We start from the raw sequence: 27315 nt of genomic DNA, 5'->3' as shown, positions 1-27315 counted from the left end.
CAGGCAGTTGGGAGGTGTCCACGTTATGGAGTCACAACTGAGCAGCTGCACTTAGCAACCTGGGACAATTTCTTGCAGGCGTCTAACTGCACCACATGTCAAACGCTGACACGCATGGGCTTACAAAAGCCGCCATTCAGCTGCATTAAATTGAGGGCACTTGGTGGTGTAGAGCTGATTGGAGGCTGACCTGCCTGACAAGCGAGCAGTTCAATCTCCGGTGTGAAAGAGGCCTGAAGATGATCCTTTACAGGTGACATCCTGCATACCATATTCTTATTGAATTCACAATGTGCATCTGGAGGCACACAAGCACCACCTCTTTTTTTTTGCCCTGATGGAGATCACCAAGGTCACCATATGAGTTTCAGTATTTTTGATTATATCTACCAGTTTTCAGACCACCATGATTGTCCATCCAGTACTACCTCCTGATATGATTCAATGGCACAAATAGTTTGAGCACTTTTTTGTTTTTACGTTGACCACCCATGTGTCAGAAGAAGGTTATTTTTTCTGTCAAGTTCCATGTCCAGTGTAAAGCTAAATAAATAAACATTATTTATCATTCAGCTAGTATGGGAAGAGTGTCCTGGAACAGACTTGCTATTGGAATTAAAGGCATCCCCATAAGAACTGCAGATGTTCAGGATGTAGGTGGTCAGAATGAACCTAGACCAGACGGAAGGGTATTCCTGTTGTTTTAGTATTAGGTGTCCCATGTTGTTTAGTCATTGAGAAAGTTCTGTGTTGGTTCAACAGGACATACTTCTGCAGACTTACATAGAAGAGTAGTAAACTACCAGACATAGGTACATCGTAGACTAAAACTTGACCTGTGCAAAGACCCCCATCCAGCTCATAAGCAGCAGTGAGACATTTATCCTTTTCCTTGTAATGTCTACCTGGAAGTCAAAGTCCAGCATTCATCTGACATACACTAATGCTTAGCAGATGTCATGAAGTTCACGGCAAGTTTTGTGTTTATGTTTAGGTAAATTCTCCTAGGACATTGTGTATTTGATTTGGGAATTAAATAACTACACTTTTCACACCTCAGCTTTTTTCAACAGTGTTACTCCGAATATGGTGAGAATATGAATCACTTTATTATTAATATTAAACTTTATAAAGTGGCAACATATTAGACAGCACTGTACAAAACACGGGATATATTACAACTTTAAACAATGTTACATTTCAGCATTAAACAATGGTACATAAAATAGTGATGTAACAATAACCAATGTTGCCCCTCAATGTTCACACTCCTTCACTTGCCTACCCCTGGTGACCCACACAGCCATGGAGCCCATCTTACAAGGGTCATAACACAAGTGTGGACAGCATAATCTTCATAGCCACAAAAACACCTGATCTGATCTGCAGGATGGACCTGTTCATCTGTAGGAGGGAAGTAGCAGTTGAGGTCCTCTTACAGCTCTGGTCCCTTCCGCAGTTGCAGGAGCTGCTCCCATGGAGTTACGCCCCTGATTGACATGCATTGAGGCATTTACCATACAAGTCGGTAACTTACCTCATTAGTCTGTAATGTTACATTTCCATGCGGTAACAGCCATAGTGTATTGCCATTTGAAAAGATGTTTGGTAAAATCAGCTGTTTTCTGCATTAACGATTGCGGTAATGCTTAGTGAATTGAGTGCAATGTGGGGTTTCGGGAAGTAGGTAAGTCAACAGGCTGAATATAATTTGAATGGATGTTTTAGAAAGGCCCTTTTATTACATAGACGTGATAAGATTCCTCATAGATTGTACACTCTGATTGAAGGTTAAGTAGCTAGCGTTCTGTATTTTTTGGACTATAAGACTCACTTTTTCTCCCCCAAAAGTGGGGAAGAAAAGTCACTGCGTCTTGTAGTCCACATGCCAGGAGTTAGTTCCTGACTTGTGAACGCCTGTCAATACTAACCTCCAACCCACTGCAATGTCGGGGACTCCCTGTACTGTGCCCATGCAGAGGAAGACACAGGGGGACAAACGGGGACACAAAGGGGCATAGAGGAGGACACAAGGGAGACACAAAGGTGCATAGAGGAGAACACAAAGGTACAAGGGGGCATGAGGTACAAAGGGGGCATAATCCTCAAGATGCCCCTTCACCATGGATGCACAAGGTGTGGTATATATTTTTTCCACTGGCTTTTGTCCTCTAAACCTAGGTGCATCTTATGTTCAGGAGAATCTTATAGTCCGAAAAATACAGTATATAGATGACCCCCTAATAAATAACATATTGGCATTTTATTTTCCAGTGATAGACCTGTGTGCTCAAGGAAATCATGGCTGTGAGCATCTCTGTGTGAGTTCCCCCGGATCATACACTTGTGCCTGCAATGCCGGCTACAAACTAAACCAAGATAAGAAGACTTGCTCACGTAAGTACATTGCAGGAAAGTAATAACTGATACATTTTTGAAAACTTGTGTAAGAAAGAAGATGTGATCATATGGACTGAAAATTTGACATGTTGTCACTAACGTCCACAGTACCAAAAAGAGTAGCTAAACCTGTATGTATCCATGCAACACAAGTGATTTTGTAATTTCATTTTATAAAAATCATTAGTTCATTTAGGTTTGCATGGAGGTTTTTACTTCTGAAATTGGCAAAAATTTCAAATTTCACCCATTTCATGTGTAGTCTACTTGAAGTCTAGCAGCAGCACCGATTTCATGTGCACACCTCACTCCACCCACAGGGTTCCATGCAGGAGGAGCTTCCATGCTCAGCAGCTCAACTCTTTCACATTCACCAGTCCCCTGTTTGCTTAGCCACAAACTCATTTCACAAAGCCTCTTTACCATCTTTTTATAACACTGTTAATAAAAGAAGTTGGTGCTGAGACTACATACGTCAGTTCATATAGTGTGCCAGAGAAGATCAACTGTTCACTTATCACCTCTAGGAGGAAGTAGGGGGCTGATGGGTAGTAGTAAAGGTACAGAGAATTGTCTACAACAGTGCGGTCCAACTCCAGTCTTCAGGAAGAGAGGTCCTCCTCACACATTTTTGGCACAGCTCAAATAAATTAAAGGGACTTAATCATAAAAGGTGCGGTTCATCAATTAAAACACATTTCTCCATTTCTTTGTCCATCGTAAACACTGGGATGGATATTGCCCTCAAGGATTGGAGTTGGACAGCCCTGGTCTACAAAATATGTTATTATACCGTGTTATCTGTTGTAACGTAACACCATGTGATATAAATTTGACTGCAAGTAATGTACTTTAAAGTCATAGTGGCCTTGAATAAATCTAAGCAATATAATCTGCGCATTAAACAATAAAGTCCATAGTCAAGTGTTACCAACAGGGAAGAAGAACTTGACAAAGCAATTTTTGTATTACAGAGTTATACCCAGGATAATTATATGCAAATTACTTTTGCTGTTTAGAGTCTCAGGGGGGAGCCCCCTTTCTACTGTAATCTGTAATTTAACTGTAATCTAAGGCCCTATTTTGATTGCCAACTATGGCCGCTGTTCAACTCACTATTTTCCCTACGTTTTCTCCTAGGTTATAAAGTATTTTCACTCCTTGTCCATACAATGACTTTTAATGAAAGCACCACTCACTAGCAAACAAGAATATAATCTAAATAACATTGACAGTGGTTTTTCACCTCTTTTTGGTACTTCCTCAATTGCAGGGTGCTGAAAAGTTATTTTATTATTATTATTTAGTATTTATATAGTGCCAACATCTTCCCCAGCGCTGTACAGAGTACATTGTCTTGTCACTTAGCCCTCAGAAAGGCTCACAATCTAATCCCTGCCATAATCCTAAATGTATGTATGTATCATGTAGTGTATGTATCATAGTCTAGGGCCAAATCTTTTTAGGTGTAAGCCAGTTAACTTATCTGTATGTTTTTGGGATGTGGAAGGAAACCGGAGTACCCGGGGGAAACCTACGCAGACACAGGAGAACATACATACTCCGTGCAGATAGTGCCCAGGTTAGGATTCGAACCGGGGACCCAGCATTGCAAGGCAAGAGCGCTAACCACTATGCCACTGTTTAACGATAAGATGAAAAATTCTCTTCTACGAGAAAACGTAGGAGAAAAAGTGAATCGACTAACAGTCTATGTATAGTGAAGTGATATTTTTATTCAGCCATTTACCTGAATTTTATCCACCATTGCAACCCCTTTATGATTGACAGTATTTCTGCTGCTGACTGTAACCACTGTCACATTTGTAATGTTTGCTTTATTCAGTTCATTAGTTGAGTGTTATTTTATTTGGTGAGTACACGTGCCCTGTGTTAATATGCAGTATACATTATTTTTTTGTTCATCTGTCTTTGTAGCAATAGACCTGTGTGCTCTGGGGAACCATGGCTGTGAGCAGATATGTGTAAGCTCTCCAGGCTCCTATACTTGTGCCTGTCGAACTGGATACAAGTTAAACAATGACAAGAAGACTTGTTCAAGTAAGTTATGTCACGTGTTTACATTAACCTGTTGGTGTTTCAACCAATGTTGTTACAGATATTCTATACGCTTTCTAAACTCAGCAAAAGGAAATAAATGATTTGATCATATTTTATATTATTTCCCCATTTTTATAACGTGACCTAGATGCATTTCCAATAAATTGAGGGGTCTATTTTTAAAGCTACGGAGAACCACTGTTTAGACCTTATTTACACTTAATGCGTTGCATTGAGTTGTTTCGCCCTGCATCCCGTTTGGCAAATGGGATGCAATGCTGCACAACTCAATACAATGCATTAAGAGTAAATATAGCCTTCAATCACATCAAACCCATTCATAAAAGCCCAACTTTTATACTGAAGTGAAAACATCAGTGTTCCTTTTTTGATAGACTCTGATTGACTCCTGTGGGTCACATGATCTTTAAAACATCATGTGACCTACAAGTAATCAACCACTGAGACAGTTTGATAAAGTTAGAAAAAATATCTACCGGTAGGTGGAACTGGGTTGTAGCTGCTGCTGAGCACAAACGCTTCAAAAGAACTTTGGGGGCAAATAGGTACATGCACCATAAGCCATGTGCGTCTTACAAAACAAAAACAAACAGTAATTACATTTATATAGCCATTTGGAAATGTCGAAACAGAAAAAATAGTGTTACAAAAACACTTACTTAAAGGTGGAATGAAGTATAAACTATTTGTAGAAATATGCAATGTATAATTCATAAAGGTGACTCCAAAAGAATCATGAAGTGTATAAAATTAAATTCATTAAATTCATAATTCATGGGAAATTAAGATCACATAATGACATCAAGTACAGCATAAACACAAACCGTAAATGTACAATACAAAAAGTAACTATGCTGGGCCAAGAAGGAGCTGCAGAGCCAAGCTGATACTGATGCCACAAAAACAAGAAGAAGCAATGGGAGGTCCACAGGGTTGGTGTACAGGAAATGTGCATTTTATAACTAACAAATTTGGGAATGCATAATATTTTTTATTGGTGTATTAGTTATTCTCCTGGATATCTTCCGATATCTCTGATAAGTCTGTTACAGATTCGTACTTGGACCAGATCTTTTCTTCACATCCTTTGTCTGTGGGGGTACCTCGAGGCTCTGTCCTTGGCCCCCTCCTCTTTTCCATTTACAAGCATGGTCTTGGTAACTTAATCCACTCATTTGGTTGTCAATACCACTTTTATGCAGAACGCCATCCTCACACCTAACTGTTTGTCTCCTATTTCGTCTTTCTTGACCTCTGTTCTTAAAACGTAATATGATTAAAACATAACTAATTATTTTCCCACCGTCTGTGTCCAGCTCTCTGCCTGATATAACAATAAGTGTTAATAACACTTCCATAACTTCAGTTCCCAAAGCACGGTGCTTGGGGGTAATATTTGACTCCACGCTCTTTTTTATTCCTTACATTCACTCCCTAACAATCTCCTGTCATCTCCAACTCAAAAACCTTGAATCTCGAATCCCATCTTTTTTCACTCAGGACACAACTAAAATATTAGTACATGATCTTATATTATCTCATTTGCACTATTGTAATGTACTGTTTTATGGACTACCATCTAACAGACTTGCACCAATCCAATCTGTACTGAATTCGGCAGGTTGCTTGACACATTAATCTTTCTTCTCACTCTCCTGTCTGTCAAGACTAAGGGGGTTGTTCTTGGTTGTTTGCAGTAACCTCCGAGAATCTGGAAAATTAGAAAAACCAGGAGCACAATGGTGCAGTATTGTAGGTAGTTGGATGGTGTAATGTAAGATAGTATATACTCACAAAGTTGGGTTGCAATAACTTGGTTTTTCAGGTCTGTGGTGCAGGTCCTGGTTGTTCGCTTCTCCTATGTGGTTTTTAGGGGAATAAAAAACTATTAACCCCTTTCAGGGGTATGGGACTAGACAATAACACTGAAGGAGTTGGTTCTGATTAACAACTGTGCATATGAGAGGCAGTATAAATCTTACCTCTCTATTGAAAGATCCAATTGTATTGGAAAAAATGTATTTATTTGTTTAAGCACTAAATGGGACAATGCGTTTCATGGGTGCTGGTCGCTTCTTCAGGTCAATACAATGCCTGTATCAGGAGCTATGTCAGCATGAGTGTCTCTCTCGACTCAAGTCATCCCTTGCTCCATTACACTAATAACTAACTTTGTTTTGCAGTGATAGACCAGTGTGCCCAAGGAAATCATGGCTGTGAGCAGCTTTGTGTGAGTTCCCTCGGCTCTTATACCTGCGCATGTCGTACAGGCTTCCAGCTGAATAATGATAAAAAGACTTGTTCAAGTAAGTAACACTAAGCAAATTAGTTCAGAATACCCAGATAGCTAACAGTGACCCAGAATCAGTATAAGGGATTTAAAGAGCCCGAAAACCCTTTTACAAAAAAAAAAAAATGCTAAATATCAATTTACCTTCCCAAAACAGAAGGTATTTGCAACAATTCAGCTTTAAATTGTACCCGAGGCATACTGTTCCCCAAAAAAACGATACTTACTTGAAGAGGATCTAGAAGCTTCCCTCTTCCTAGATAATTATTTGTTTTTATGTTACAATCTTCTGCTTTTTCTTTAAGTGAGCAAGAAAGCTTTCCCATGATGCATCACTGCTGAACATGATGCAAATTCTCAGTTTTTCCCCTAAGGCTAGTTACACACCGGGACGTTGCGTTATAGTGGACGTTATGGTCACATAACGTCCCCTAATGCAACGCCTGCCGGTGTTGGTAGAGGACGTTGAGTGAGCCGCGTTAAGTGGCTCTTTCCGCATTAGGGCAGTGAGAGTGGAGCTGATTGGCCGGTGGGACCACGTGATGCGGAGTGAAACACTCCACATCACGTGGTACCGCCAGCCAATCAGCGGCCACCAGTGCAGTGCATATTGAGTAGCCATGTGCGCGGCTACGTAGCGGCCTCTCCCTGCCTCCTCTCCGCCCCAACACTGAGCATGTGCAAACAGTCTAACGCGGCTTAAGCCGCTGGAACGCTATAGTATGCTGCACGTTCTGAAGAACGTGCAGCGTTACATGTAACGCAATGTGGGCAGTGTGAACAGCCCCATTGACTTTGTATTGCTGTGAGTTGGGGAGCGTTACAGGCTGCACTAATGTGCGCCTGTAACGTCCCTGTGTGGAAGCAGCCTAAAATGTAAGCCGCACATCCAGAACCTCTTGTGTGTAGTGAGACTATTGCCTATAGATTTTGCAAAGCCACACCAAGATAGTGACATATTAAACCAGGATTTTGACAGTATGGCTAGGTCAACAGACATGTGGTAGATGAAATGTACTGTTGTACAAGGTCATGCATCTTGAACGTGTCAGCGGCAGAGCAACATATAAAATAAATGGCATACAGCTGGGAACATCAGACTTGAAGAAGGATTTGGAAATACTGGTTGATAACAAGCAACCCTACTCAATGCCAAGCAGCAGCAGCTAAACCAAATAAAGTTCTGGGAGACATAAAACAGAAAATAAAGTGATGAGGTGCTCATTTACAACTCCCTCTGTATAAATTACTTGTGAGGCTTCATCTGGAGCATGGGATACAGTTTTGGGTTCCACACTGTAGGAAGGACATGGTATTTTAGAACAGGTACAAAGATGACCTGCTATATTAATCAAAGGGATAAAAGGTGTCACTTACTAAGAAAAGTTAGATAACCTAGGCTTAAAGTGAACCCGAGGTGAAAATAAAGTGATGAGATTTCTGTAGTTTTATGGCTGTAATTTGCTTATAGATAAGGTTTACTATATTTCCAACAAGGTACTGACAAGACAGAAGTTGTCACTTGCATGCCTGAAAATTAACTATTTCAGCCAGCAAAATAAAAGAACAGCAAAAGCCTGGTTATTCACCTGTTCGGCACTGTACATACACATGTTTTTCTGATCATGTCACATGTCGTCTCAGGTACACTTTGAAAATAAACCATTGAGAGGTAACCTGATTAACCCGTATAAATGCATCAAGGATAATATAATTGCTTGGCAAATTAGCTTTTTTATCACTGGGTCCATTTGTACACAAGACAAGATGACATGTTCTAAGCATAGAGGAAAGGAGATTTTTACGACTTGTTCAGCAAAAGGTTCTTCATAGTAAGAGTCATTATGTGAGCTATATTTCTACAGGACGTAGTTACTGCGAATTCTTTACTTGCATTCAAAAAAGTGTTTTGAAGCTTTGAAGGGCATCCACAGCTATGACGGCTAGATGTAGGAATTTGATACCTTAACTAGTCAGGGAGATGATTTTTCAGCATGAATTTGAGGGACACATGTCTTTTATCAACCTAGATAACCTTGTAACTATGTAAGTAAGTATTTATATTTACTCTTACAAAGTTGGCCATGAGCAGAGATACGTACCGTATATAGACTTATCTGAATCTGCATACATAGTGGATCAGACAGTTTGGTGATGTTATCTGCACACATTACCATGCACTTCCTATACACAAACACACACTTATTATTATATCATTAGCCCACATGCAATTAACTTTTTCACCTGAATTTTCTCCTAGGTGATATTCTTACATTTGTAAACAAAATGCATTTTAAGCCACCAGAAAACAAGAAAATACTCAAAATAATTTTTTACCTATTTTTTGGTACTTTTTTAGTTGAAAAGTGCTGGAAAGTTATTTTAAATCAAAGATGAAAAATTATCTCCTAGGAGAAAACTCAGGTGAAAAAGTGAATTGCAGATGGCCCATAGTCTCTCAAGCCAAGAACAAGTCATTATACCAGAGTATGGTCAATGAGAGTCAACCCATATGTTAATGTCTTGCTGGAGTTTGGCAAAGCAGACATCGATGGTGGGTGGGTAAGTAGGTCTATTGGCAGCACTGCCATAAGACTACAAATTCTGATATAATTACAGCGATGGTGGGGTGGGTAAGTAGGTCTATTGGCAGCACTGCCATAAGACTACAAATTCTGATATAATTACAGCGATGGTGGGGTGGGTAAGTAGGTCTATTGGCAGCACTGCCATAAGACTACAAATTTGATATAATTACAGCGATGGTGGGGTGGGTAAGTAGGTCTATTGGCAGCACTGCCATAAGACTACAAATTCTGATATAATTACAGCGATGGTGGGGTGGGTAAGTAGGTGTATTGGCAGCACTGCCATAAGACTACAAATTCTGATATAATTACAGCGATGGTGGGGTGGGTAAGTAGGTGTATTGGCAGTACTGCCATAAGACTACAAATTCTGATATAATTACAGCGATGGTGGGGTGGGTAAGTAGGTGTATTGGCAGCACTGCCATAAGACTACAAATTCTGATATAATTACAGCGATGGTGGGGTGGGTAAGTAGGTCTATTGGCAGCACTGCCATAAGACTACAAATTCTGATATAATTAAATAGAACATCACAGAAGACAGAATACAGTATTTAAATGTGAAGTTATATTATTCCTCTGGTGATTTCCTTGGGGTAGGGTTATTTTTAGGCATTGGGGAACAAGGCAGTTGACTACAGCAACATCCCTTGTTGGAGAAGAAACCAAAGAAACTTGCCAAGCTCTTTATGGAATTACCATAAGCAGCTGCTAGATAAATGATGTAAGAGGAAGGGATGGAAATCTAACCTCTTGACGACCAGCTAACGCCGATTGGCGTAAACTGGTCGTCTGCGGGTTACCATGGAAACGGCCGCTCGACCGAGCGGCCTTTCCATGTCAGTTCACGGAGGGTGTCTCCGTGAACAGCCGGAGAGCAGCCGATAGCGGCTCGCCGGCAAAATGTAAACAGGCGGGGAAGAAATCCCCGCTGTTTACATGATACGGCGCTGCTGCGCAGCAGCGCCGTAAGTCAGATCGGCGATCCCCGGCCTCTGATTGGCCGGGGATCGCCGGCATATGATAGGCTGAAGCCTATCCCACAATGCGCAGGACGGATATCCGTCCTGCGCAGCCCAGGAAGGGAGAGGGAGGTAAGGGGAGGGAGGGAGCGCACAAAACGCTGCGGAGGGGGGCTTTGAGGAGCCCCCCCCCGCTACCCACTAATGGCCGGCGGCGATCAGACCCCCCCAGCAGGACATCCCCCTAGTGGGGAAAAAAGGGGGGTAGTCTGATCGCCCTGCAGCACTGCTGATCGGTGCTGCAGGCTGTAGAGCCCACGCAGCACCGATCAGTGAAAATTCCCCTGGTCGGCAAGTGGTTTTTTAAGTACTCAACAAAACAGCTCCCAGGATATGCCGCCCTGCAGTGGAGGTGTGTATAGGGCCCTGTTCTCCATGCTATGGTTTGCATCTGTAATAAGTGTACCTTGATCTACTAGGCATAAATCAATAGGATCAGGTGATAAGTCAAAAGATACATTTTTATAGTTTGGATAAAGAATTGATAAGTACAGTTTCTGTAACAAGGATTGGGCAGCAAATTTCTGAGATCTATGGAAAACTGTACTTCATCAGTTTAATTTGAAAAGACAAAGACCATCACAATTTGAGGAGTACATACTATGGCAAGTGAGTCCAAATTAATCTCTTAGGTGCCTATAGACATATGATTAGGTCAGGTATCTGTATCATCATCAGGAGCACTATCTCCTTTATCAAGGTCTCCAGGACAATCTATATTGGTAAGAGTGCATCAGATGGATTTCTTTCAGAGTGACATGGATCTTCTATGCATCACCAATATTAATAATACCAATCACACACTTCTTGGGCAGATTGTGATGTACTGCGGGAAAGATGAAGCCAACCTTTCTGTTTTTTTTTTAAGTGATGAGTCATGTTTCTTTCTCAAGCAGTTTCTAATTAGACATGCAGCGTCTGGTGCTTAAAGCAAAAAAGTAACCCATTAAAACCTGACAAAACTGACAGGTTTTGGACTAGTCTATCTCCTTATAGGGAATTCTCAGACTTAGGCTTAGCAACTGCCATTCAGGAAATGCTTTTGAAAACAAAGAAATCCCTGAGACTCACTCCCCCATGAGTAGGTGGACTAGTCCAAAACTTGTCAGTTCAGACAGATTTTAACTGCTTGCTTTTTTTCGCCGGAGTGGACCTTTAACGAAGCAAAAAATAGTTATTCAGGGTTATCAGTTTACCGCATATACAGTACAGTCCTGTGCTTTCCAGACAGAAATGCATCCAGTGTAGAAAGCTTGTTGATCCTTGATAATGTGATTTTTTTCTTTTATAGTTTATCCCTAAATGAAATGAATTCAGTGGAACTATACACACACTTAGATGTCTCACACACAGGCCCCATTCATGTTTCTTTGATCTCCCTCGAAACATTTATTTCTAACTTATCCTGTGAATGTAGTTATGCGTTTACATCGTCTTTGTATAATTGCAGGCTCACTTTGATCAATTGTTTGGAATATAAAAAAAATGGAAGTTCTGGTCACATTACTCTTCTGAGACAAAATATTTCTGGTCTGTAGACCATCTTATTGAGGAGATTAGAGCACACATGTACAAAGTCAACAAGGAGCTTTTATCCCGGGCCCGCATGAAAGACCTGTCTGATCTAGATAGCACTGTTTCATTAAAACAATCATAGAATCAAGGTTTATATTGATCCAGTTTGAGCGGTAGCAGGCGAGTCTCCCTGACCTTTTCCCAGACAAAGGTTTCTTTCAGGAATGTCGCCTAGCTGTGTATTCCTCCAGTTCTTGAAATAAGTAGGGGTGGGTGAGATGGGGATGTTTCAGGGTGGCCATCGTCCAGCTGTGTTTGAGCTGGATCCAGGAATCATAAGCCTTGTCTGATTACTCTGTCTGTTCTGAATTCTAGTGATTGACTATTGTTCCTACGGCAATCACAGCTGTCAGCATGAGTGTGTGGGTATCCTGAATGGCTACTACTGTCGCTGTAACGAGGGCTACACACTTCAGAGCGACGGGAAGACATGTGTGGGTGAGTAGAAAGGCCAGCACTAGGAAATACATGCAACAGTCACCAAGACCACATTTACCTATAAAAGGGTTAGTACTTAAAGTGGACCCTAGCTCTTGCACAGCACACAATGAAAAGTCTTTATTCCACATATTGTTGCTGAATAATTTCTCTGTCAAATTAGTTCTTACTAGCAACTGTGAATAAATTACAGGAGAGCTCTGCCATGCAGCTCTCATACAGTGATTATTGAGACTTAACCCTTTCAGTGCCCCCTGCAAAAGTGAAACCAAGTTAACGTTCAGGTTTTTTGGGGATTTCTATAAATTTTAATGAATAATAATATTATTTTCTGGGTATTTTTTGAAGAAAAGATCCTGTTCTGAGTTTAGATCGACTTTAAGTGTGCTTAAAATGTTTTTAAGTGGATCCCTTATCAATAATGCAATACAAGCCCTCAATATAGCTCACAGATGGCCTTCCACGTGAAGTAGTCTCCTAAAATTACTCTAGTCACTAATTGTATTACAAATATACCTTATTAAACAACCGTCCAACAGTCCATATGGTAAGCTGCAAATTGCTTACAAAACATCATGTCAATGGCCTCCACTGGCCCACTCCTTGATCCTGAACCTGTGCTTCATCCACAAGATGAAGCACAGGTTCAGGATCAAAGATCCTTCAACTTCCTTCCATCATTTACATATATCTACATCCAATAGAGAAGTAGACAAAACCGGCACCAAATGCTATACTGGTCGGACTCTTTGGGGGGTCCTTGGCAGTTACTCACTGTGCCTCCGGTTACAGATATCCAATATGCAGCACAGAGAGAAGAGAACCGGGCACCAGCTGAGTTGCAATTCACCCATTTATTTCATCCCATCCAAATGACAGATACACAACACCAGGCAGCAGGTCTAACAGTCATTTCGCAAGTCAAAATGCTTGCTAACTCAGAGACCTCTGAGAAAGCAAGCCTCCAACTTATGTGTTTTTGATATCGTACACAGGCACGTGCAGAGGGGGGTGCTCTGGGTGCCCAGGCACCCCCCCTTTTTAAAATCAGTAAAAAAGGCCCCTCTGATCGCGCAAAATAAGCCCCGCCCCCTACCGCGGTAAGCCCCGCCCACCCGCGAGAAGCTCCGCCTCCTCCTGGGGCACTTTCAGGTGAAGAGGTCTGAATAGGAATCCTAGTGTGGCATACTGACCTCACCCTCCACCTAGGACCCATACTGACCTCTACCTCCCCAAGCACCCATAGTGACTTCTTCCTCACCCACAGGGACCTCTCCATCCACCTAGCACCCACAGTGACTTCTCCCTCCCCAGCACTAACAGTGACCTCTCCATCCACCTAGCACCCACAATGACCTCTCCCTCCACCTAGCACCCACAGTGACCTCTCCCTCCACCTAGCACCCACAGTGACCTCTCCCTCCACCTAGCACCCACAGCGACCTCTCCCTCCACCTAGCACCCACAGTGACCTCTTCCTGCACCTAGCACCCACAGTGACCTCTCCCTCCACCAGCACCCACAGTGACCTCTCCCTCCCACAGTGACCTCTCCCTCCACCTAGCACCCACAGTGACATCTCCTTCCCCAGCACCCACAGTGACCTCTCCCTCCACCTAGCACCCACAGTGACCTCTCCCTCCACCTAGCACCCACAGTGACCTCTCCCTCCACCAGCACCCACAGTGACCTCTCCCTCCCACAGTGACCTCTCCCTCCGCCTAGCACCCACAGTGACCTCTCCCTGCGCCTAGCACCCACAGTGACCTCTCCCTCCACCAGCACCCACAGTGACCTCTGCCTCCACCTAGCACCCACAGTGACCTCTCCCTGCGCCTAGCACCCACAGTGACCTCTCCCTCCACCAGCACCCACAGTGACCTCTCCATCCTCCTAGCACCCACAGTGACCTCTCCCTCCACCAGCACCCACAGTGACCACTCCCTCCCACAGTGACCTCTCCATCCACCTAGCACCCACAGTGACCTCTCCTTCCACCTAGCACCCACAGTGACCTCTCCCTCCCCCAGCACCCACAGTGACCTCTCCCTCCCACAGTGACCTCTCCCTCCACCTAGCACCCACAGTGACCTCTTCCTCCACCTAGCACCCACAGTGACCTCTCCCTCCCCCAGCACCCACAGTGACCTCTCCCTCCCACAGTGACCTCTCCCTCCACCTAGCACCCACAGTGACCTCTTCCTCCACCTAGCACCCACAGTGACCTCTCCCTGCACCTAGCACCCACAGTGACCTCTCCCTCCACCAGCACCCACAGTGACCTCTCCCTCCCACAGTGACCTCTCCCTCCCACAGTGACCTCTCCCTGCCACAGTGACCTCTCCCTCCACCTAGCACCCACAGTGACCTCTCCCTCCACCTAGCACCCACAGTGACCTCTCCCTCCACCTAGCACCCACAGTGACCTCTCCCTCCACCAGCACCCACAGTGACCTCTCCCTCCCACAGTGACCTCTCCCTCCACCTAGCACCCACATTGACCTCTCCCTGCGCCTAGCACCCACAGTGACCTCTCCCTCCACCAGCACCCACAGTGACCTCTGCCTCCACCTAGCACCCACAGTGACCTCTCCCTGCGTCTAGCACCCGCAGTGACCTCTCCCACCACCAGCACCCACAGTGACCTCTCCATCCACCTAGCACCCACAGTGACCTCTCCCTCCACCAGCACCCACAGTGACCACTCCCTCCCACAGTGACCTCTCCATCCACCTAGCACCCACAGTGACCTCTCCATCCACCTAGCACCCACAGTGACCTCTCCCTCCCCCAGCACCCACAGTGACCTCTCCCTCCCACAGTGACCTCTCCCTCCACCTAGCACCCACAGTGACCTCTCCCTCCCACAGTGACCTCTCCCTTCACCTACCACCCACAATCACCTCTCCCTCCCCAGCTCTAGCAGTGATCCTGCCTACCCCAGCACCCACACTGACCTATCCTTCCCCCAGCACCCACAGTGGTCTTTCCCTCCCCCAGAGGCTACCCTCCTGTCCCCTGCAGCACTTACAGGGACCTCCCATCCCAAAAGCAGCGCCCACACTGATCTCTCCCAACACACAGCATCCACAACTACTCCCTCCTCCAATAACTACAATGACCTCTCCCAGCACCCACAGTGACCTCCCGTTCCTCCAGCACTCATACTGACCTCTTCCTCCCACAGAACCCACAGTGACCTACCCTTCCACCAGCACCCACAGTGACTTCTGCCTCCACCTAGCACCCACAGTGACCTCTCCCTGCGTCTAGCACCCGCAGTGACCTCTCCCTCCACCAGCACCCACAGTGACCTCTCCATCCACCTAGCACCCACAGTGACCTCTCCCTCCACCAGCACCCACAGTGACCACTCCCTCCCACAGTGACCTCTCCATCCACCTAGCACCCACAGTGACCTCTCCATCCACCTAGCACCCACAGTGACCTCTCCCTCCCCCAGCACCCACAGTGACCTCTCCCTCCCACAGTGACCTCTCCCTCCACCTAGCACCCACAGTGACCTCTCCCTCCCACAGTTACCTCTCCCTTCACCTACCACCCACAATCACCTCTCCCTCCCCAGCTCTAGCAGTGATCCTGCCTACCCCAGCACCCACACTGACCTATCCTTCCCCCAGCACCCACAGTGGTCTTTCCCTCCCCCAGAGGCTACCCTCCTGTCCCCTGCAGCACTTACAGGGACCTCCCATCCCAAAAGCAGCGCCCACACTGATCTCTCCCAACACACAGCATCCACAACTACTCCCTCCTCCAATAACTACAATGACCTCTCCCAGCACCCACAGTGACCTCCCGTTCCTCCAGCACTCATACTGACCTCTTCCTTCCACAGAACCCACAGTGACCTACCCTTCCACCAGCACCCACACTGACCTCTACCTCCCCCAGCAACCACACTGACCTCTACCTCTCCTAGCAGCAACTATGCTATTCATAGCAGTACCCACAGTGACCTCCCACTCCCTGCACCCACCGCAATCCCACCAATATTCAGCACCCACATTACACTCAACCAGTAACCCCCACTATAGCAAGCACCCAGTACTTGCACCAAGCAACTTTCACCTAATACTTATATCCGACCTCCATATGGCACTTAGTACTTGCATCATTCACCCTATAGCTGGCACCCAGTACTCACACCCACTTGGCACAGTACTTGCACATTATCTGAACTCACATAAACTAGTACTAGCACCCAAAGTACCTTCACTCAGAATCCACATGACACACGATGCCCACCCATAGCTAGCACCTAGTGCAGGCAATGCACCAAGTATTCGCACCAATGTACCTGCACCCAACACCCACATGTTTCATCTGCAGTAGTTCCAGTTGCACTAAGCCTCCACTTGGTGCCCAGCACAAACACCAAACACTCACATATGACATCCAGTACTTGCACCCAGAACTCACAAGGGCTTGAGTAACTGCAATCAACACCTACATGATGCTTGACACCAACCCATACAGCCAGAATGCACATGACACACTGTGCCAGCACCCAGAACCCACATGGCACCCAGCTTCTGCATTTAGCACCCACATGACAACAAATACCCCACTAGCCAGCACCCATTACCCAGATGTTACCATGTACTTGCTCCCAGTACCCACTTGGCACTCAGTATTTGCACCTAAGACCCACATGACACCCTATAACCCCCATAATCAACACCCACATGGCATAGTACTCACACAACACAAAGTTCCAAAGCCATTATATGAACCTAGTACCCACCCATGGCCAGCACTCAAATAGCAACCAGTACCCACCCTTGGTCTGAACCCATATGAGACTCAGTACTCTCCCATGGCACACATCCAGACCACACATGGCACTCCCTGCTCACTCATGTCCAACACTCACATGGCTCCCTGTACCAATTAGCACTCACATGGCACCCACTATTGTTTATCGCCTTCTGCTACTCATTCAGCACCCAATACAGCATAGCACCCACTGCAACTAAACACCCAATACAAACTGGACCTTGGTACCCACAGCAGCTTGACACAGACTGTACTTTGGCACATCGGCACCCACTGCAAATTAGCACAAACTAGACCTTTGCGTCTTACCACCCACTGCATCTGTGCACCCACTGCACCTTGGCACTTACTGCAGTTTTGCATCTACTAATGCTTAGCAACCACTGCATATTGGCAACCACTGCTTCTTTGCCTGAAAAGAAGCTTGGGTGCTGATCTAGAGGGACAGAGGTCCCAGTAATGAAAGGTGAATTCATGCCTACATCAGGCTCCACTGTGCCCACTCTAATAGTACGCACCTATGACTGCTGATTTGAGAGTGGTGGCACCAAAGAAGTTGGTTGGAAGAAGACACAAAGTCTGCCTGATACTTTTATAAAGGTGTGTGTGTGTGTGTGTGTGTGTGTGTGTGTGTGTGTGTGTGTGGTGGGGGAGGGGGTTAAGACTGCCTAGTGCTTTCTGGAGAAGGGGTATTACATACACAATTTAGCACGATTTATCGATTAGTGCCCCTTTTTAAAATTTGAGCACCCCCCCTTGAGAATCCTCTGCACGGCGCTGATCGTACATAAAGGGACAGCCCACCTTTTTAATTATTTGATCACAGAATGCTTTTCCATTGTAATACTGCAATATACTTGCATTAGGAGTCTACTTCCTTAACTAAATCCAAAGTTGAAAAGTGTATAAAAGCTAGGTAGTGCATAAAAACAATGTAATTGATAGGATACATGCACACAAGCCATATGTAATGGACAAACTCTAGCACAGGTCTAGATAGGGCCAGTGGGCAGGTCAGTTAGGTGTGACTACATTGGATTAGATAGTACTCTGGATTAGAGTACAACACGAGTCCTCGAGGTGAGGATGCCGACTTGTAATTAAAAGCAAGTAGGTGTTAAGCTGTTGTAAGATCAGAGTGTTATGCTGAAGCCACCCCCTCAACGATCACCATTTACTGATATGTCTGCCCGTGGAATATGAAATGCGAAATTACCTATATGCGGTATATATATGTATGATTTTGTATGCCTTGATTTTACAATGAGCAAACACTGACTAAATCATTTATACATAATTATTGTAAAAATGAAGCACTTTTTTTATTACATTATTTTCACTGGAGTTCCTCTTTAAGGATAATTATACAATAAAGCAGCAGATATTAATCCTATCAGGATATAATGGGTGGCAATGAAAGAACTTGAAGAGGGAGTGGTAGTTTAACATTGTAACAGGGTGTAAGTGTTCAAAAATGAGTTACAAACAAAGTGTACCAAGAGAGAGAGAGAGAAATGTTGGAAGGTGGAAGATGGGTGACAAAGTGGAAGAGCTGGAAGTATGACCTGAATCATTAATTTCTCATTCTGGTAAACATGGTCTCGTACATATTGGATAATTCTTGTTGAATCCAGGGTTGCCAGTTTAAATGATCTGCTAGTTTACACAAGCATTCTAGTTCTAGGTCATTCTAGTTTTAAGTTCTGTAATGGACACCATGGGTTTCCTTCATTTGTTAGCAACTGCCATATTTTACCACCAGAAACAGAAATCAGGCTAGCTTGGAGAATTAAAGAGTAGATTTTAAACTCAAAAATAGATTTTACCGTGGTGTAAAGCCTGCCAGTATAATTTGGTGGAAAAAAAGAGTGCCAGAGGCCATATACTTTACTCCTGAGGCAGATCAGCCATACGTATGTTCACCAAGTGTGAAAGCATTTATAGCTTTGGGGTCTATGCAATTCTACTACCTAAGGGGGAACTGTGTTGTTACTTTACATGCTGCTTGAACAGTAGGGACTTGATTCACTAAGACAAATAGCATGCCTTACCAAAGATAGCACAGCTTATCAAAGTTAACACGCCTTATAAGAGTAGCATAGCGAGCGCTACGAACCCGCAGGGGCTCAGAACAGGACGAGTGGAGCTCTCGTCATTGCCAATTAGCAGGCATAAGTTCACTATGCTACTCTGATAAGGCGTGTCAACTTTGATAAGGCGTGCTATCTTTGATAAGGCATGCTATTTGTCTTAGTGAATCAAGCCCAATGCATGTTAAAAGGGAACATCTCTCTACTTATGCCAACATTCCACCCAGTCATACCAGACTTATTGCTAAAGGCCCATACACACGTCATCGACCTAATGACGTCAGCCGGACCACGTGACCCGCGCTGTGGAGCGCACAGGAAGCTGACTAGGAAGCCGACCTGGCTAATCCTATACTTATTGACTGTTCTACGGTATAACACTGATAGCAAGGAAGCGCCCCACTTTGTTTAAAGTGTTGGTTCAGTCTCTGCTTCACTAAATATTTATTGTACATTGTAATATTTGGTCTGTGAGCGCTTGTTCTTTATATCCATTTAGATTTGTAGGTCAGACACAGGCAGAATTTCAGCAACATGTTCAATTCTTAAACACGGGAAGGTCAACAACAGAGCAGGTAGTGGTACAAATCCAAGGTCAATAACAGAGCAGCTAGTCAGGCAAGCCAAGTTCAACATCAGTCAGCAATAGGCCGACTCTCAGGTCAAGTCACAGGGAAACACTCTGACATGCACACAAGCTGCAATACCACAGCATACATATTACATAAACATGTACGTGCAAGCATGCACGTTCAATGTCATACACAAAAAACATGACATGCACACGCAGATGCCTCCTTCCTATGTGCACATGCACAAGCATTTACCAAGATGCTTTACAGCACCAATGCTTATGGCGTAACACACAACATGCATTCAAATTGCCAGGGGTCTGACAAGATGCATTGGGCCACCTACAAGCATCTAATTGTATCAGCTGCCTCACCTGAACAGGTAACTGACCATGACACCATGCTCACCATGCCATAGCCATATTGATGTCACTGCTCCCGGAGCATGGAGAACTGCATGGATGGCCTAGATGGGACTGCCCATACAGACCACCCATCCAGCTCCCTGTGCTCCGTTGGTGATGACCAGCCTGTCTTCAGGCATGTAGAGTAGAGATCTTGATGGTCAAGCTGGATGGGCTTGCCCTTCCAGCTCTCTATGCTCTCTTGGCAGTTACCGTCCTACCAAGTGTGCATAGAGAGCTGGATGGGCGGATTGAATGGGCAAAAGAAGGGGTAGGGGATTGAGTGCACAAACCTACAAACCTGGATTTGTGCTGGTGCCAGAACCTCTGTACCTACAGGCATCCAAGGTGTAAATCCAGCTCTGAAAATTAGTGTATATAGGACCCACACATTTTACAGTAAATACTCTCAATCGAAACTGAGAGCCACTGAGCTTCTGGGGAGAAAATGCTCACCAGCACAAGGATAACATTCCAACTCCATACAAATACTGTCCAGGACAGGTCTTGAGCCCGCAGCTCTAGCAATGCCAGGTGGGAGACAGAAGTGCGAACCATTTAGTCAATGTGCCGCCTAACAATCTGTATCTCTCATTCGCTCGTTGTTTTTCTCTTATTGAAGAAGAGAGAAAAAAGTAAGTAAACACGTCAAATCTCATTATTGCCCATACAAATTGTGAGACCTTCTGGCTTTAATGAAAGCTTGAGATGATTTTGGCTGGCAGGCTTCCTAGCTAGGGCCCCCAGGGCAGGAAATAGCAGGAACAGTAGTTAACAAAGCAACGTATTTCATTTCAAATTGGAGATGGTACAGGAGTTAATGCAGTCCATAAACAGAACGGCTGGCCACCAGTCCAAGGAGCGTACAGTAATTGTTTTAGCCTCTGTTCTCTTTGCTGAAGTTTATAAATATCGTCCTTACTGAGCTTGTTGTGCATGCGTGGTATTTCCTGTTTAATCACTTCTGAAAATGTAAAACCACTTCTAAAGAGATTTATTTTTCTTTAAAGAAAATGAGGAAAACCTCAATGCGTGAGTTTGGCAGAACTCTAAGCCAAATGAAGAGAAATTTTAGAGCCTCAATTGCTGGGAGAGAACGGCATAGTCTGAACCAATTAAATTCCACCCTTCTCCAGTACTCTTGAACTTGGCCACACACATTAAAGAGACACTCAAGCCGGAAAAAAATGAGTTTTACTCACCTGGGGCTTCTACCAGCCCCCTGCAGCAGTCCTGTGCCCTCGCAGCCACTCACTAATCCTCTGGTCCCCCGCTTTTTCCGCATTCCCGACTGTAATTAACGCTATTGCGGGCCGCAATGCGTTGCTGCATTACGAACGCATAGATATTCGACAACGCGTATCTTTGTACGCGTTGCGGCCCGCAATAGCACTAATTACAGTCGGGAATGCGGAAAAAGCTATGCGTGGCCAGTCCTGACGGGCCTGTCGGCAAAAACGAAACTAGCTGGCAGCGGGGGACCAGAGGATTAGTGAGTGACTGCGAGGGCACAGGACTGCTGCAGGGGGCTGGTAGAAGCCCCAGGTGAGTAAAACTCTTTTTTTTTCTGGCTTAAGGTTCACTTTAACCACTTGAGGACCCACCCTTTACCCCCCCTTAAGGACCAGCGCTGTGCTGAGTGATCTGTGCTGGGTGGGCTCTGCAGCCCCCAGCACAGATCATGTAGCAGGCAGAGAGATCAGATCACCCCCCTTTTTTCCCCACTAGGGGGATGATGTGCTGGGGGGGTCCGATCTCTCATGCCTGCATGTGGCTGGCGGGTGGGGCAGCTCAAAGCCCCCCTCCGTGGCGAAGATCCCCCCTCCCTCTCCTACCTGCTCCCCCGCCAGGAGATCAGGGCTGCACAGGACGCTATCCGTCCTGTGCAGCCAGTGACGAGACGTCCCCTGTCACATGGCGGCGATCCCCGGCCGCTGATTGGCCGGGGATCGCCGATCTGCCTTACGGCGCTGCTGCGCAGCAGCGCCGTACAAATGTAAACAAAGCGGATTATTTCCGCTTGTGTTTACATTTAGCCTGCGAGCCGCCATCGGCGGCCCGCAGGCTATTCACGGAGCCCCCCGCCGTGATTTGACAGGAAGCAGCCGCTCGCACGAGCGGCTGCTTCCTGATTAATCAGCCTGCAGCTGGCGACGCATTACTGCGTCGCTGGTCCTGCAGCTGCCACTTTGCCGACGCACGGTATGAGTGCGCGGTCGGCAAGTGGTTAAGATGTGCTTGTATGATAGAGCTACTAAGTTGGTAAAATGCCGATCATGCCACCAAATTATATTTTAACAAAATACCAATTGGCAAAATCCAAAAATGTAAATCATATTGAATTAAAGCCAACATATTTGATTAAAACAATGTTTCTGGAGTGCGCTACCCCCTCCCACTGTCCACAAATACAAACAGTTCTGTTTAGTGCGTCCTTCACTGTCCACCGTCCACTTTCTGGTGCTCCAGGGGATTCTCCCGTTGTTGGCGCAATTCATATACAGAAAAAAAGGAACAAAAAACGAGACATCATAGTGCGATCCGTTTAAATTAGAAACGTATGGGGACCTTCACCCTATGGGGTCCGACTGTGTATCTTCTATATTAGGGGTCACCTCTATATGTGTGACTAACGGCCAACAGGTGGCACGCTCACCTTGCTGCAAGGCTGCCCAGCCCTACAGACAGCAACTGCGCTTAAGGGGTCAAACCAACTTCTTTTTCCACCGATCAATGGTAAGTCCAATCTCAAACAAAGCAGTGAGACAATATCATAGTGCAATCAAGCTTCCACAAAATCTCCATACATCAGATCAAAAGCACCTATAAATCTCCTGCTCACCCTTTCCTGCTGCTGTCCACACTCACAGACAGCTGTCCACGCTTTGGGTGTGCAGTGTTAGCCTCAATGCTCTGAATTACAATCCACTTCCACAGTGTGATAGCAGGATACCAGGCCTGACAGGCATATATCTATAAACTAAAAAGACTCCCAATAGTGTAAAATCCACGGTTTATTCCATAAAACTGAAGAGTAATACTCACAAACATCAATGTAAAAAGCGCTTTGTATGATTAAAACACCCAGAGGACGTCTCCTCCTGCTGCTGGTCACTTCCCTTCCAGGCTCCGCCCTACGCGTTACGTCATACGACTCATCAGGGGCTATTGGTTGGGAAGTGACCCAGCAGTCTCTTATATTCCCATATCTCATTTGCATACACATCTCATAAAACCTCATAACCCACCTATCCTTGCTCAATTCTTACAGTATTCTGCAGAATTGAATAAAACAATGGAAAAGGTGGAAAGAGAAGCTAGAGAGCAGAGAGTGACACGGTTCCAGAGGGATTGGTTGGAATACAAAGAGGGACAGGCATACAAGTGGCAGATGGAGCAGAAAAAGAGAAAAGATCTGGAAACCAAGGTGACGGAAGATGTCACACAAGGTAATGTTGGGACATCTGGGGGTGAGGGCCCGAGTCAGGGTAATGCTGGAGGGGGACATAAGCCCGTACAACCCAGTAGACCAGAGGGGAGGGGTGCACAGAGAGAGGAATGGTGGGAGCCCCCACAAGGGAACAGGGGGAGGAACCCCCGGGGTGGAGGGAGAGGGGGACCCCCGAGAGGTGGCAGCTACTGGAGGGGTGCCCCGACCCGTCAATATCAAGAAAATTTGCAAAGAGGATTTCAGGGGGGTGATCAGAGAATGGGAGGTGGGTCACGGGGTGGAGTTGAATATGGGAGAGAGGGGGGCACAGTGTTGGGGAATGATGGATATGGAATACCCACGAATGTTAATCGTTATGAACCACTAAGGAATGTTCCTAATTATAATCACTATGAATATGTGAATGGTGAGCAGGGTTTTTTAGAGAGGGCATGGGGGGGTGGGGGGGTGGAGACGGATTGGCGGTGGAATATAGGAGAAGACCCTGGAACAAGAAGGAAGAGAGGAATAGACGGGGATGCAGGGGAGGGGATGGGAAAAATAAGAAGAAAGGAGTGATTGGGCAGGGGATCTTTAACATTAGTGGCACTAATTTGACATCAGATGAAGTGAGGGTATTGGATAAAGGGTTGAAGTATGCCCCCAAAAAAGGGCTTAACAAATTTGACACATATATTAATGTGAATAAGTATGCGAGGACACTAAATATTAAGAAGTACTTTTTGAGTAAACCGGGTCCCAAGGTGGGGAATGATACTAAAAATGATCACTTTGTTCATACTGGACTCAAAAATAAGTCTAGATTCAATCCAGTGGATCAAGGTAAAGGCAATACGGTGGACGCGTTCAAAAATCAGGTCATTAGGGATCTTGAGAAATGTGAGAATTCAAGAAAAGATTGGGATAACAAGATCATTGAGGGCCTGAGAAAGAGGGAAGATATTGAAATTCGACCGGCAGATAAGGGGGGAGGGGTGGTGGTGCTGAGTAGGGCACAATATAGGCAAGAAATGGATCGCATAGTAGGGGATGAAAATACATATGAGAAATTAAGAGGAAACCCCACCCAGCAATACAGGAAGGAATTATGCCACATTTTGAGACAAGGATTAGAGGATGGGATTCTACTTGATAGGGAATTTAAATATTTACTACCGGATGCTCCCAGGATCCCTGTCCTATATCAAAATCCGAAGATCCACAAGGATGCACAATGCCCACCTGGTAGGCCGATCGTGAGCGGAATAGGCGGCCTGAATCAACGCATAGGAGAGTATATAGATACATACCTGCAGCCAATAGTTGTAAAACTACCACATCTAATTAGAGATACGAAACAAATGCTACAAATATTAAGGGAAAGTGAAGTGGATGAAAAGTGCCTGTTGGTTACAGCAGATGTATCTTCCCTGTACACCATAATCCCACATGAAGAAGGAGTGGAGGCAGTGAGGGAGAGTTTGGTGCAGGAGGGGAAATTGAACTTCCAACAAATCGATTTCTTAATACAACTATTGGTGTATACATTAAAGCACAACTATTTTTGGTATGCAGGGGAGTATTATAGACAAAAGGTGGGATGTGCAATGGGGGCGAAGTATGCCCCCAGTCTTGCCAATATTTTCATGGATAAATGGGAAAGGCAGGTCATCGGAGACGGAAAAAGTACACAGGTACAACAATGGTGGCGTTATATTGACGACCTATTAATAGTGTGGAAGAATGGAGAGATGAGCATAGATATATATATCGATTGGCTCAATCAGAACAATTTGGGGATTGTACTTTCAGCAACAAGCAGTGATACTGGGATAAATTTTCTGGATCTGGAATTGAAAAAAGTAGGGAAGAGAATTATGACCAAAACATTCTTCAAGAAAACAGACAGGAATGGATACATTCCGAGGAATAGCTGCCATCATGAAAAATGGTTAAAAAACATTCCGAAAGGACAGTTCTGCCGGATAAAGAGGAACTGTACTAATGAGGAGGACTTCAGGGAGCAGAGTGGAATCCTGATCCAAAGATTTGAGGAAAAGGGATATGATAGGAGCATGTTGTGGGAAGAATTCAGTAAGGTGGAAAAAATGGATAGGGAGTTGTTGTTGAGGGATAAGGAAGATGGGGTGGAACATAACCAGGAATTTGCCATACTCCTGGATTATAATAGCCAGTATAGGGAGATTGAGAGCATCATCCGAAGACACTGGAATATACTTAAAAGCGATCATATATTAGGACAGCACTTACCACCCCAACCTAAGTTTATATACAGAAAGGCCCGGAATTTACAAAGTATTTTGGTACCCTCTTTTGTGGATGGTCCCCAACGGAGAAAAGGGGACATGTTGGGCAGGAAAGGGTTCTTCCCGTGTAGGAAGTGTGGACCATGCAAAATAACCCGCTCAGAAAGAAAATATGAGTACATGTCAGAAGTGACGGGCCGATCATATAAAATGAGGGATTGTATCACATGTAACTCCACACATGTGGTGTACCTACTATGGTGCGCATGTGGATACCAATATATTGGGAGGACAACTAGACTTTTGAGGAAACGGATATCTGAACATGTATACAACATTGAACGTGGATTTGAAGGGCACAGCGTTTCAAAACATTTTAAGCTGTGTCACCAGAAAGATCCGAGTCATATGAAGTTCTGCGCAATTGAAAAACTGTCAGGTAACTGGAGAGGGTGTCACAAGACAAGGGAAATCTCTAAATTGGAGACAAAGTGGATATTCGAGATGAAGACAATGACACCGAACGGTCTAAACGTGGAGATGGACCTAAATTGTTTCATCTCTGATGATTAGAACAGATAGGTTGGTTCATGACTTTTGGGGCCTGGTTTACAATATGAGTACACACCAAAGTATAGATTTATAGGCATTAAGAATATATACACGGAATCATTCACATTGATAGATAGAATATGCATAATATGTGGCATATTCCAGAGTATGGGTAAATGGGTGCACTGGTTGTAGTTGGGAGTGATTAATAAAAACAGAACAGTTTACAATGTTTGACTGAGGTTCACTTTAAGGTCAGTTAGTTTAGACCGTATAGAGGAAGTTTAACAGTTAGTTTATATAATGGTGGGACATTTTTACTGGAATATGCATATATGCACACTGGTATTGGTGTTTTGAGCTATATGGTTTGCTTTAGAGAGGTTGTAAATAGTATTTACACTTGGGGGTGATTACTTATGGATATGTGATTACTGTAACAATTTGGGGGATAATAATAGTAGTGGGATATGGGCATGTATGGAGTACATGAGGGTGGGTGGAAGTACGTGTAATGGGTGGTGAGGATTTGAATATGAGGGGTGGTCCAACGGAGAGATCGTGATTTAGACTGGGTATAGCCGTATTGTGCGCATTGGGATAATCGCAATCCGGCCGATAGTAGTGTCAGAATCTCGCGAGGATGGGGGAGTGTGGGGAATGTAGTTTGGATAAACAGGCCTTTGGATGTGTAATATGGCGGCCGAGGTCTCGCGGGAGTGCGGGACGCAGAGAGTGTGGCATGTGCAGTCCCTCCGCAGAGCACATTGGGGCCAAGGTCTCGCGAGACAGCGAGATTTGGGTAT

The 27315-nt window shown here is 44.9% G+C and overlaps 1 protein-coding gene across 2 annotated transcripts in view; it reads left to right on the top strand.

Annotated features, from left to right (window-relative positions):
* Positions 1–27315, top strand: part of MATN4 (matrilin 4) — a 130082-nt gene that overhangs the window by 80222 nt on the left and 22545 nt on the right. The window contains exons 5-8 of one of the 2 annotated variants that reach the window (XM_068263995.1): positions 2275–2397; positions 4339–4461; positions 6666–6788; positions 12275–12397. In XM_068263995.1, coding sequence (XP_068120096.1) covers positions 2275–2397; positions 4339–4461; positions 6666–6788; positions 12275–12397 — 492 coding nt within the window. The remainder of the gene's footprint in view (positions 1–2274; positions 2398–4338; positions 4462–6665; positions 6789–12274; positions 12398–27315) is intronic. The other variant, XM_068263996.1, reaches the window with a different exon arrangement.

This window comes from Hyperolius riggenbachi, chromosome 12 (assembly GCF_040937935.1).
Source record: "Hyperolius riggenbachi isolate aHypRig1 chromosome 12, aHypRig1.pri, whole genome shotgun sequence".
NCBI classification, from domain to species: Eukaryota; Metazoa; Chordata; class Amphibia; order Anura; family Hyperoliidae; genus Hyperolius; species Hyperolius riggenbachi.
Note: the sequence above shows the minus strand (reverse complement) of the source record. Positions and strands in the feature narration are given on the sequence as shown.